Genomic DNA, 14,109 nt, shown 5'->3' on the forward strand with positions numbered 1-14,109 from the left:
CCCCTAAAATAACTTTGCGTCACCGTTTCCCAGTGTTTTATCTCCTCTGCTCGGCAACGGCCGCGGCCTGTGCAGCCCCCGCCGCTCTCCGGCGGGGTCAGAGCTCCCCCTCCCGAGGCACCGCGGCCTCGCCGCTCCCCGGCACCGCTCCCGCGGCCCTCGCCGGGTCCCTCTGGGGGGGACGCCGGGAAGGAAGCGGTGGGGCGCTGCCTCCTGTCCCGGCAGGGGCGCTCGGCTCCCGCCGAGCTCGCAGGCAGGTACCCGCCGCGGCAGGGACGGGCCGCCCAGCTGGTTCCGGGCGGGGCCTGGCGGGGGGTGGCGGAGCCAGGACCCGGTGTAGTTCCCCCCCGCGGGTGCTCGGCGCTGCGGGCGGGCGGAGGGAGGGCGGCAGGCGGCGCTGGGCGGCCGCACCGCATGCGCAGGAGGGCAGGTGTCGCCGGCAGCCGAGGGGCAGCCGAGGAGCCGCCGGGAGCATCGTGGCAGCCCTGCGTCCTCATGGTGCTGTGTCAGGGCGGAGAGGGCGACGCTGCTCCGGCAGCGGGCGGGAAGGAGTCGGAGGTGCCGCCGGGCCGGGAGGACGGAGCGGGTGCGGTGCAGCCGTGCCTGTGCCCGGCACCCGGCGTCGAGGCGGCGAGCGCCGAGGAGCGCTGCGCTTGCGGCTGCTGCTCGAGCATGTCCTGGCCGTGCTGCTGCGAGGCACCTGGTGAGGAGGGGGAGTCCGGCAGGCGGGGCAGGTGGCAGCGTCCTCCCGGCTAGGCTGCCCGCTCTCGGGGTGACATTGCCGGGCCGCGGGGGAAGGAGAAGCGGCCCCAGGGCAGCGGGCTGTCCGCACGTGGCGGCAGGGCGCGCAGCGGGCTCCGGCGGCCGCAGAGGGCGCCCGGCACCGGTGCCCGCCCGGCCGCCGGCAGGAGCCGCCTCGCCGCTTCCGAGCCGTGCCCGCGGGTCACCTGCGAGCGGGTTCAGTCTCGCCCTCTTCCTCCCGCTCCTCTTGTCCGGACAAGCCGGCCCCGGTGGAGGAATCAGCGGGCTGGCAGGCGCGATCTGCTCCGTGCCCTTGCACCTTGTGCCCGTGCGCCGGGCGCGGCTCGGGCCGGGTGCTCGGTGCCCCCCCACGCCCCGGGAGCGGGCAGAGCGCCGGGACCGCTCATCCCCAGCGCCGGGCGGCTCTGTCGCCTCTGAGAGAGCTTTGAGAACGATTATGTCTCGGGAAAACAGTATTTCCTGTTGTTAAAATTTTAAAGTAAGACTTGACAGGTTTGGGTAAATAGAGGTGCCTTCTGCCAGTGTGCCTTCTGGCACTATAAATACGTTTGAGAGTGCAGTTCAGCAAGTCCACGTATTTGGGACTGTGACTTCCTGGGAATTCTTACATGGCTTTAGTCTGAGTGTAACGTTTATTTTCTCCTAACTCGAGTCCTCGCGTCACTTCTTGGTGATGTTTAGTTGATAAAGCCACAAAGTTATTGTGAAATATGCAACATGTAGCTTTAAAGTAGAGTCCTCTTAAAACATAAATGTCGTCTTGAAATAACTTCTGAAGTTATCTGGAGTACTTTTTTTTTTTTTCAAACGACTTCACTGAAAATGTGTTTGTCATTGAATTGACTGTAATTGACTTTCCAGCAGAAAATAGATTTGGTGGTGAGCTACGGAGAGGACAGAGTCCTTCACCAGTGAAATTCACATTAGTGTCCCTTCTGAGGCAAAGCTTGGGGGAAAAAAAAAGTGTTTGAAATCCTGAGAAACTTACATTAATTAACCAGAAAGAGTACTTTGTCTTTGGGATGTCTGTCTCGCAAAATTGTTGACTGAGTCTATGACTGAAGACTATGAATCATGCTTAGATCTTGTCTGCATGACCATGATTAGTTCCAATGCAGGCTGTTGTGCTCCTGGCACTTTACAGAAGTCAAAGAGAGCTCTTGTGCTTTTTACAACATGGAGACTCTCCTACCTTTCCTGAAGGTCTGGAAGAATCATCTTCTCGCTTACCACTTTTCCCATATCCAGTACTCTTCTGCGTCTGCTACTGTTCCTGAGATGCTTGCATGTGATAAGTGTGATTTTCTTCATTGTGTGCATTTTGCAAGTATAAAAACTGTTTGGAACAAAGCACGGCATTAAAAACACAGTCAGAGTTTACACCTAAAACAGTGCACAGTGGGAGGCATTTACCTACAACTTAAAACAGGAATGGAAAATTGTTTGAAAGCATTACCTGTGGAGATGGCCAGGGAGTAAAATTGGAAAACCAAATCTCTAGCCACTCAAAAAAGAGGACTTGGGTACTGCTTGAAACCTTTTGATTTTCAGGCTGCTACATTCTTTCAAAAAAGCATGAGTGCTTGACTGTTTTGATGATGTTCGGCTAGTATTTTGAGGCCTAATATTTTGTGGGGTGGGAATGTTATCTTAACCTAACTTCTCCCTAAAACTTACTTTGAAATAAGCACTCTAGAGAACTGCAGTTCTTGTTTTTGGTGGAAGAACTTGTACCATTTTATTTTTAAAAGGAAGTAAAACACTTTCTCATTGCACTGAGTACATGCTTTGGCAATGCAAGATGTTGATGGTTTAAATTCTAGTATTACAAGATTCTGAAGATTCTGTTTCTGATAGGCTTGGTATATTGGGTAGTTTACAGAAATTAGTTCCTTCTGGTTTTTGTTTGTTCCTTACGATCCAAAGCTTAGTTCTGGGTGTAAGATCCTTTTGGTGTAGTTTGCTTTAATTTGATTGGTTTTCCATTTCAACACTTTCTTTATTTAGGTTGGCTTCATTCTGTAGTAATCAGACAAGCTGTCATGCCTGAAATAAAAGTTAATAGTTCTGTTTGTGCTGTGTTCATCCATAAGCCAGCCTGGGTTTGGATTTCCCATTTCAGTTATAGGCCAGTCTGATTCCTCTTGCTTCAATATTAGAGACTGTTGATTTTGTAGTTCTGTTATGTGACTATGTGGATTAAGGTATTACATAGTTCATGAACATTTTTTAAATCCACTTTGTTTCATAGTTGGTAGATGTCCCAGTCCAGTGTTGGTTGGTGGTAGTTTTTATAGTCAGTTTTATGTAAGAGGCTGTTGCTAAACAGAAGTATTTCAAGTAGGAGCTGTAACTCACTTTCAGCTGCAGTGTGGCAGGATTCCTTGAGAAGCAAACCTTTTGCCTACTTCAGGTTGTGGTTGCTGTTGTAAAGCCAGGGTCCCTAGGACTGTCAGCCTGCAGTCCCCCCTCCTAGGCAGTAAGATGCAGTTTATCAGTCTTGAGTGCTGATCTCAAGGAGGATCAAAATGGTTTGTGACAAGTTTTATTAATTAAAAAAAAAAAACCTCTCAAAACCGTACTTAGTTGCTAAGCAACTCACAGCAGTACCCTGCTGATTATGTTTTAGAGGATCCGTAAGGCTCACAGGCTGCCACACTAATGTGAGATGAGGCACCCTTTTATCAAAACACTGCCTCTGGGACATGGAGTTCTTGCTCCTATCTTTAGAGGGTGTCACAGAAGAAAAGGTGACTCCCAATGTTTTATGCAGGTAGAGAAAAAGAAAGAGATAGTGAGATGACATCTCACTCAGATTTTTAGGTGGGCTTTATTTTCCCTGATGTTCACCTCTAGGTTCAGTGGAAAGACTGTTACTTTTATGCAACAAAGCAGTAAAAAAAAGGCTGATTTCCTTGGAGATTGCTGCTGCTGACCTCAACACAGTTCTCTCTCTCACACAGTTCTCCCTCTCCTTGCTTTTTTTTTTTTTAATAGTTCAGGGTGGAGAAAATGAATGGAACGAGGAAGAGTATGTTGTTGAAGAAAGCCTTAGGCAATGAGGAAACTTTAATAGAAACATTAGACTCGGGAAACTTTCAGGAAGGGGAGGTCTGATAAATAAGCATAAACTAAGGTCTTCATGGAATTATGATAGATATCAGGCCTTTGATGTTTTAACATTAGTTACTTAAACTTTTTTCTGCTTAAAAATGTATATTTGATGCCTATTTGAAGAAAATATTTGAATTCTTACAGCAAGATAAAAATGTGATCTGAAACTTCTGTAGGTCTGGGTCAAAATTAGGGTGACTTAGCTGCAAAATAAACATGAGGTATAACAAAAATGATGTTCTGTATACAAATTTTACATTGTGTATTTGTGAGAAATTAAATTAAATTTTTCCTCAGGATCCTTAGTTAACTTAGTTAACGAAGCAGCTGATTCCCAAGATAATTGTTTCAGAATCTGATTATTTTGTAGTCAGTTATATTTATTGGTCCCTGGGCAGAATTGTGACTAGTCCCTATAGTAAAACCCGTACTAGTCTGATATCTACAAGGAGTCCTACTAACTCATGTAGAACTGCAGTGTTGTGTATCCCAGGTGTTAGAGTTCATGTCTTACACCCTGTTTTGAGAAAAAAAAGAGGACCCATGATGGTCAGTGAAAAGTATTTTCAAGGTATGTCTGTTAAACTGATGTAATATTTGCATTTGTTTCTTTGGTTCCCCTGTTCTCCACCACAAAAATCGCTACAGAGGTGTGGAGCACTGCAGTGTGTGTAGCTGCCTGATCAGAGAAGTCTTCTAATAGATCTTTACTAACTGTAGTTTATCTGTTGCAGGGACAAAGAAGAAAGCTGCGTGCCCAGGACTTGGTCTGTTTTATACCATACTGTCTGCCTTCCTTTTCTCACTGGCCTCTTTATTTCTTAAAAAAATAGAAGATGTACATTCAGTGGAAGTGAGTGCATTTCGATGTGTTTTCCAAATGGCATTTGTTCTTCCTGGTTTAATATACTACAAGTAAGTGTAGAAAATGTTTAAAGTTATTTCTTAGAACTAGATCTAGAATTATGACTCACTTAAATAAGATTGCAGTGTTATTTTAGTTTGGACTTCAGTTGCATAACTGCATTATTTTAGATTAGTTGATAGTTTCTTAATACGAATCAGAAAACTGAAAATCTTTGACTCCCTGAATGGTAGAGGCTTGTACTAGGATTATTGTATCAAATGCTTTGGTTTCCACAAAGGGGTGATCTTAAAAAAATAGAAGGTAATTTGTAGGTACTCTTGGGTTATTTTGCAAGCAAAAAATTAATTGCTAGGAGAACAGGTTCTGGACTCTGAATGTGATTGCAGGTCATGATGGAAATAAATTGGTCTGTGATCAGACAGTTAAGAATATTTGGGTATTAAAGTCCCTCATTTAGAAAGGTGTGTACCATATTTAAATGTGTTTGGATGTTAGTCATGAAATAAGCAAGACAGTGACATTAATGTGACCTTTCTATTTTTCAGAACAGGGTTTTTGGGACCAAAAGGTAAAAGAATTTTTCTTTTCTTCCGAGGATTCCTTGGTTCTACTGCAATGGTTCTTCTCTACTACGCTTATCAAGTCATGCCACTAGCTGATGCCACTGTTATAACTTTTACCAGTCCTGTTTTTACATCATTACTGGCATGGATCTTTCTCAAAGAGAAATACAGCCTTTGGGATCTTCTGTTTACTCTCTTTGCAATCACTGGAGTGATTCTTATTGCCAGACCACCATTTCTGTTTGGGTCACATGTTACGGGGATTGAAGGAAGTTACACAGATCACCTTAAAGGAACTATAGCAGCAATTACAAGCACGTTATCTGCAGCTTTGACTATTGTTATACTAAGGAAGGTGGGAAAATCTGTGCATTACTTTTTGTCAATTTGGTATTATGCAGTCATTGGATTAATTGGATGTGTTATAGCATTGTTTGTTTTGAATGAATGGCGTTTACCACACTGTGGCAGAGATAGGGTTTTTCTAATATTAATAGGCTTGTTAGGGTTGGGGGGTCAGGTATTTCTCACAAAAGCATTACAGATAGAGAAAGCTGGACCTGTATCAATCATGAAAACAATGGATGTGGTGTTTGCTTTTATTTTACAAGTTCTTTTTCTCAATCATCTCCCAACTTGGTGGACTGTGGGTGGTGCCCTTTGTGTAGTAGCCAGTAGTTCCGGAACTGCCATTCGTAAGTGGCGACACAGCGTGAAAAAACCTAAACAGAGGGAAATCTAATAATAGAGACACTAATTCATTACAGAAACAAGCAATCGTGAAATATATATAAATACAATATTTATTTTTATTTATTTTAAGTATCCCATTTACCAAATTGTAGTACCAAATTATATCCAATAAAATAAGCTGACTTTTTTTTAACCAAAACTGAAGATATTTTAGCAACTGAGGAGATATATACTCTCCTTTCTTATATTTAGGCATGCTCATATGGGCGGTAGATACTTAAAATTTGTTGCTTCCTTTCCAAAGTGGACAATATTTATTTTCCTAAATTTCCTGACTCTCTACTTCTTAGATGCTTTCTTTATTTTTCAGAGCAATGGAAATAAGTCTCCCAGACTTAATACCATTCTGTGCTTGATTACCACAGGGATTGCAGTACAAAAGTTAGAAGGGAATGAAGAGTTGATAATCCTTAAACAACCAGCTTTTATTGAACAGATAAAGCTTGTTCTTCTACAAGCTTTCTAATTATTATTTTGCACAAAACAGATGCCAAATGTGGATTTAATTTTAATTTGGATTCTAAAAGAACAAAAGCAATTTCATTTTTCCAAGTAATACCAAGGGAAAATTAACTTGTGAAAATTACCTATCAGCTTGGCTTTTTTTAAAAAAGAATTTTAAGTGTTTGCACTTACCTTACCGACATAGTGAAACAACCTAATCACCTTTTTTTTTTTTTTTTTCAAATGTGATTTTCCCAATAAACATGTCTTTAGTTGCTGCAGTCTCAGTGATGAGAGACAACAGTTAATCCTGTACCACTCATAAATAAGCCCTTTCTTGTGGTATGGAATGCTGCACTGTAGCTGCACTTTTCTGTATTCTATGCAAAAGATTGTATTTTTTAGGTATTTAATATAGTTTATATTTAATGCTGCTTATGACTCTTTTTAGATCTTCTATACAATAGTTCTTTATGAGATGAAGTTTGAGTCTCTTTTGCCTTCATAAAGTTAGGAGGATTTACAGTAAAGCTTTTGCCAGTTTCCAAAGAATGTACAAGCCTGCAATCTAATTGCAGTCTCACAGAAAATGGGGGTTGGCCAAGGTCGTACAGAGGTTCTACAGAAAAGGTTTGAGGAAAGCTTGGTGTAAGGATGAAGCTATGCATACACATCACATTCAGGCATCCACACTACATCAGACAGTGCTAGTGGGCAACTTGAATCCCACTTCTCCAGCTGGCCCTTTTAAGTCTGCATTTATCACTTCTCTTGCACATCTTCTTTCTTTTGTAGGCTTTATCTTGAATGCAACAAATACTAAAGAAAAATACTTGTATTACTGGTCTTGGTGTCCTTCATGTTTCAGGAGGACTAAATGTTTAGTATCAGAAAGTGGGATTTTCCCAAGTTGAATCTTACATACTTTTGGATCTTGTCTCAATAGAGTTGAAAGAAAATTTTAACTTGAATCTTGATTTGGTTCTTTGTATCATGGGGACGTTTTCAGTTACTTACTCACTCTAGTGTTCTTCTAAAAGAGAATGCTGTGTTTTGTACACTTGATAACATGATTTTTTCAAAATCACTAACGGCGGCACATGTTTTCTTATTTTGATTTATAGATGTCTGGTCACATGTCTTTTCTTTTGCCAGTAAGCATTGCATCATGTCAGGGCAGATCTAGGGACTTCAGTCCCAAAGGCATAGAATGTATGTAGTACTTTAGGGTCAGCGTGTCATCTAATCTATTGAGTTGGAAAGGGCCTGTCAGGATCATCAAGTCCAACTCCTGGCCCTGCACAGGACACCCCAAGAGTCACACCATGTGCCTGAAAGCATTGTCCAAATGTTCCTTGAATCAGACAGGCTTGGTGCTGTGACTGCTTTCCTGGGAACCCTGTTCCAGTCCCCAAACATCCTCTGGGTGAAGAATCTCTTCCTGATATCCAGCCTAAACTTCCCCTGACTCAGCTTCAGGCCATTTACTCGAGTCCTGTCACAGCATGGGGAGAAGAGATCGGCACTTGCCCCTCCGCTTCCCCTTATGAGGATATTGAAGACCACAGTGAGGTCTCCCCTCAGTCTCCTCTTTTTCAGGGTGAACAGATCGAGTGACGTTAGCAACTCCTCGTAAGTCTTCCCCTGCAGACACTTCACCATCTTTGTGGCCCTCCATTAAGCTAACAGCTTAATGTTTTTCTTATATTATGGCACCCAAAACTGCCCTCAGCACTTGAGGTGAGGCTGCCCAGTGCAGAGCAGAGCAGGACAATCCCCTCCCTTGCCTGGCTGGCGATGCTGTGCCCGGTGCTTCCCAGGACACAGATGGCCCTCCTGGCTGCCAGGGCACTGCTGACTCATATTCCCTAGCCATCTACCAGGACCCCCAAGTCTCTTTCTGTGGTGCTGCTCTTCAGCCTCTCATTCCCCAGTCTGTCTGTTGCCCTACCCCAGGTGCAGAATCTGTCACTTGACCTTGTTAAACTTCATATGTTTGGTGATTGCCCAGCCCTCTAATTTATAGAGGTATCTGCAGGGCCTCCCTGCCTTTGAGGGAGTCAACAGCTCCTCCCAGTTTAGTGTCATCAGCAAACTTCATATTCCTTAGAGTCCTGTGTCCAAGTCATTAATGAAGATGCTGAAGAGAACTGGGCTGAGGCTAGAGCCCATTGGTGACTGGATGCCAGGCTGATGTCACCCCACTCACTGCAGCTCTTTGTGCCTGACCCATGAGCCAGTTGCTCACCCATCATGCACCAGAGTTATCCAGCTGTGTGCTGGACAGTTTGTCCAGAAAGATGCTGTAACAGTATCAAAAGCTCTGCTGAAGTCCAAAAAGATGACATGTACTGGCTTTCCTAGATTGACTAGGTGGGCTATCCTGTAGTAGAAGGAAATCAGGTTTGACAATCAAGACTTGCCATTCATGAAGCTGTGCTGGCTGGGACCAGTGATTGCGTTGTCCTCCAGGTGTTTTTCAGTACCTCACAGTACTTTTCCACATATCGTGAGGAACTGTCTTTGTCCAAGTTTCTGTAGGTAAGACCAGCACCCTGAATCTGAATGTGTTTATGGATATGAGCAGATTCCACTTGAATGGTAGAATCAGTTCCTGCTTACAGCTGTCTGTTCTCTGCTTTTCCTGAAGGCTGAAGCTCAGCTACTGCTGACAAGGTCAGGAAACTGCTTTACTATCTCTAAAAACCCTCACATAATAATAAAATTCCAGTTTGGCACCCTTTTTGCATAATACTGTGAACTGGGATTGTTTTTCTGCTGCTTAACCATCACTGCCATTGAGCAACAGCTTTCAGGGGAGGGAAGGAAAACAGGCTGCATTTTTTACTGCTTCACTTCATGTTTAATATGCATGTGTTTGAATTGCCACTTATAAAGGTGTGGTTCCAAAGCAGTTCAGATTGATGCAAACTTGGATTGTCAGCTAGCCCAGATCTCTCCACTTGGCTCAGTGCTTATGTGGTTATGATGAGCTACCCCTGGGAGCTGATCCAGTACGATCTTTTAGTAAGGTTGTTGGAGAGGGCAAAACCAGAGTAGCCTAAACCTGATGACAGTATGAAAACATTAGGAAGTAGAATTAGATAATAGTTGAAAGTACAGTGTATGAATGCTGCTTTGTCAGTACAGAATAAAAATTATGTGGAAGCTTACATAAAAATCTTTAGTTCATATGATTTCAATGAATCTTGTTTACACTTAGTAGAGAAGAACAGGCTACTGAAGAAAGGATTGTTTTCTTGCCCTTAACACATAAGTAAATGTAGAAAATATGCTACATGACCAGAAATCAACATCTAGGTACAGTGATTTGTAATTTTTGTCTCAAGTTCTTGCAGAAACTCTTTCAATATATTTCTAGTGCCAAACCCCCCAGATGATTGATTTTTTTCTTTGTTCAAACATACAGGGTTTCCTTATGGCATCATCTGCTTATTTCCTCTTGCTGTTCTTAAACCTTCCTAAATATTTAAGTTGTTAAAATAATAATCTAAACCAGTGTTTTGGAACACTGTTTTGATTTTGATCTGTCTTTTAGGGAACTGTTTAACTGGAATGAGAATGAAGAACTTGACTAGGGCTTCTCTATCCATAAAGCATGACAAGCTAGTTTCTGTAATCGGTTTTTTAGATGATGTTGAGAATGAAAGACATTTAAGCTTTAAGTTCTTCAACCACCTCAATTTAAAAATTTTTCTTCCTCTTAAATATAGGCTGAAAACATAAATATTAGTTGCAAGCCTTAAAGAAATTACAAAAGTGTGGATACCATGAAATGCTGGGGTTTTTTAATTGAAAATATTTCTTTAAATTTCTCTTAGGATGGTAAAACTCTTCTTCAAAGCTTAACAGTTTGAGAATCTGAAATGAAACTGAGCCTTGATTCTTTTAGATTCTGATCTTTTTTAGCTTTTTAATACAGCAAGTTTCTCAGGGTCAAAAGTTATTTTTCTGAGCTTTGAGTCAGAAATATATTGATGTTCATTGTCTGCAGTGTCCTGTTGTTATCTTTACTTTAAAGTTTGATAAATATACTTTTCTAATAGAAACTCTTTCCTTTGTAATATGATGAAATATTGTTGCATTGCAATTGCTTTGTTAAAATGTTAAGTTTCTCTTGAATTTCAACATATTCATTCATTGATTCTGAATAGAAAGAATAATAGTTAATTATTGGTTATTTTGCACAGAAATGTAGGGATAAAAAGATTTAGTTGTTACTGATGCATCCTAAGTTTGTTCCATGTGTTCTTCACTATGCAAGACACTGTAATTGCCTGTGGTCTTCAGTGAGACTTTGTAGCCTTAAAGCCTTATGTACCCACCTCTTCTATAGAAAGCTGATGGCTTTGTACTGTCACTGTGCAGCAGCCAATTTCTTTCAGGTTAAGTTGGTTGTTTAAAGTATGCTCTAAAAGCCCTTTAAATAAATCTACACCAAGAATTTGACAAACTCGTTGTGTAGACAAGGGTGGTCTATGTAATTAAAGTGGATTTCCAGCATTTGTCAAACATCAGGCATGAAGTAACCTCAACATAACAGGTGATATTACTAGTTAAATGTGTCATTTTTATTCTGAAACCAGACTCCCAGTTCCAAAAAGTGTTCCAAGATGGTGCTTCCCATAATTGGTAATGGCCAAATGGATCATACTTCCCTTGATCATAATTTAAAATAAATGACTACCCCCATCGTTACTTTCTCTTCCTTGCGCTTTTGTTTAAGAGCTGTCTGTTGGAAGGTTTATTTCTAGGGAGGCAGCCTCTTTAGAAGTTATTTCCTTGCTAACTAGCAGTAGTTACCCAGGAAGAGTCTGTCTTTTAGTTCTCTAACCATGATAACCATGGCAGGCTCATCAGGGTAATAAAAGCCCCACAAGGGTAATAAAAACACGATCTCTGTCCCTGTGTGGATTCAGCATTGGCAGTGCTGACAGCAGATGTGAACACTGACTTCAGCAGGACATTGCAGCTACCAGAAGAATGTTTTTGGGGTCATAACTGCCTGTCCATCCAAAGAAAAGTTGTGGCTTTATGTTCCTGCAGATGCAGGTGACTTCAGGGGGGAACATACATAGAGTTTTATGGTGATAACTTCTGTGTATCAGAATGAGTAATTTCCTATGTTATGTGAATTATTGTTTGACAAAAAGGGGGTAAAAATACCCTCAGCATTAATTAAAGGATTTTTACTATGTCCTATATATTGTTAAATATATGTTGAATTATATGTTTTGTAGAAGTTACTGGCTTTGTTATGTAGTAGTATATTTTTATAGACATTCTTATATATTGAAATGTTAAGATATTTTCATAAGAGATTTATATTCCTCATTCCTAATAAAATGATCCTGAAGAATTAGTCTCTGGTTTTGTATTGATTAGTGGAATATAACTGAATGTAGTGATTGTAAAACTTAATGAAAGAACTGTTAATGAAACAGTCCCTGGTAAACATGAACATATGCCTCAAATTCTGCTAATATTAGCATGCTGCATCGCATCTTATGCCTTGCAACAAGCTAGTGACAAAATGAAGCTTCATCAACTTTCATACGTTCATTTCATAACTGGAAACACTGTAGCATTGACAGATCAGTAAAGTTAAATTTTCCTGTGTCCAAGTGGCAGTTTATTTCTGTGGATTTTTTTGTTCTGTTTTATTACTGTACATCATGATTGGAATCCAACTCTTGTCCCTCTTGTCACAAGGTGATACTTAATTCATCCTTGTGCTTCCCATTGTCTAGTGTGTCAATAATTAATTTTTCACCAAAGAGGAAGAAAAAATTCATGTTTGCTAAGTATTACAAAAAGATTGCAAAATTTATTATCCCTAGAGCACTGCTAGTTCTACAGCATTGCCAGTTTTTGTAAGAGCAGAAGATAGCAGAAGTGAACTTCTCAAGCTTGCGCTTGAGAGCTTTGAGAGGAGATGACAAATCTTTTTTTCTGGGTGTAACTTAGGGAAAAATAGATGAGGGGCTATGAGTTACATCGTGGGGAATTACTGGCAGTGTTGGCCTGTCTATCCAGCATCCTCTTCATTTTGTATGCTCAAAAATTAGCTTCTTGTAGAACAACTCAGTGCTGTTTGTTTCACGTGCTCTAAAGTAAAGGAAAAGCAAGGTACTTCCTAGAGATCTAACTGTGCCACAGATAGGCAAGGGAAGATTATTTGTGAAAGAAACTTTGCCACTTTCTCTTGACAGTCCTGTGTGTTCTTTGGAATAGCTAAAAATATATAATAGAAATTTAGGCTTCAAGGGAAGGGGGGAAAAAGAGCTGTTTGGATAGTATTAAAATATTTATTCAGGAATTATTAGTGACATAGCATAAGAGACAAAGGCTATTACTAGATAATAAAACTCTTGAAACAAAATTACAGAATTATGCTATTCACTCAAAAAGACCCCCAAAACCCAAGCAAAAGGAAAAGAGATCAAAGAATTTCAAATTAAAAAGCATTCCCATTATTACTTGGGAAACAAACTTCACTGAAGTTGTAAAAATACGAGCACTGCAAATTATCCCCTTATTGATTTGATAAAGAGTTCTTACAGTCCTGAGCACAGGAAATAGTATTTGAGATAAAATGTGCAGATGAATTCTTCAAATAGGTTTCAGTTGATTTTTCTTCAATTAGCTTTTATTGAACTGTATTTTTGGACACTATGGAATGGAGTTTGTACATTGCCCTGTCAAGGAGCAGTGAATTCTAGAAAGGATAACAAACTAATTTGTCATCTGAATTTACTTGTTGAGCAAAGGGAAAAAGAGATTTGAGTTCTTGCTCTGCTGGAATGAAGTGGTTTTGGGGTCTGTATGAAAGAGGTGGAAAGAAAACTTGTATTTTCTGGCCACTGAGTAGGAAGTTCATTTTCCCTTTGTACTGTGACTGTTCTGTCGGCAGGTGGGGCTGTCTTTCTTAATTTATTCCTCAGGATGTAAGATTAAATCCTCTTAAAAATCCACGGATCTAGACATTAAACATTTCAGTACAATGTGATGTATGTAGTATAAATACTAAATTTAAGTAGGATTCCAAATGTTGTTGAAGCATTTTATTGACTACACAGAATGCAGGTCAGCAGACCCTTGAATAATCTCTTAAACTCTTTTCTCTGATGTTTTAAACTGTATCCTGCACCCCCCCAGAGCAAAAGATTCTAGATGGTGCTGGAGGACTTTGGCAAGGCTCTCTCTGAAGTTCTAGGGAGCAAGGAGAGAGGGTCTGCCCCCTTCGTGTGAGCATCAGTGAGCTGGCAGGGATCTTGTAATGAGATTGGACATCTTATCAGTAATGATGGTACTGGGTATGATGCAGTCTGGATATGTAGCATATATCCTAAACATTCTTATTATTATTAGAAAAAAATTTAAAAGGGAGGGATAACAAGTACATCCTTGCTGTTAAATTCTTTGTGGCAATTTGTGCTGGGCTAGGATGAATTTAGGCTACTGGTTCTAATGTTGCACAGAAACAGAGCACATACACTGTCTGAGCAGTTGACCAGCAGGTTGTAATTGTTGCCTTCTGTTTTTCTCCTGTTTGGCTGGGGGATATAAAAAATATTTGTTTCA

At 41.1% G+C, this 14,109-nt stretch overlaps 1 protein-coding gene across 1 annotated transcript; it reads left to right on the forward strand.

The window, feature by feature from the left end:
- Positions 1 to 384: 384 nt before the first annotated feature.
- SLC35G1 (solute carrier family 35 member G1) lies at positions 385 to 7,595 on the forward strand. Its single transcript, XM_032116846.1, has 3 exons — positions 385 to 703; positions 4,611 to 4,791; positions 5,290 to 7,595. Exons 1-3 carry the CDS (start codon positions 415 to 417, stop codon positions 6,047 to 6,049), a joined length of 1,230 nt encoding a protein of 409 aa, XP_031972737.1. The 5' UTR covers positions 385 to 414; the 3' UTR covers positions 6,050 to 7,595.
- Positions 7,596 to 14,109: the final 6,514 nt, after the last annotated feature.

Source organism: Corvus moneduloides, chromosome 8, assembly GCF_009650955.1.
Source record: "Corvus moneduloides isolate bCorMon1 chromosome 8, bCorMon1.pri, whole genome shotgun sequence".
NCBI classification, from domain to species: domain Eukaryota; kingdom Metazoa; phylum Chordata; class Aves; order Passeriformes; family Corvidae; genus Corvus; species Corvus moneduloides.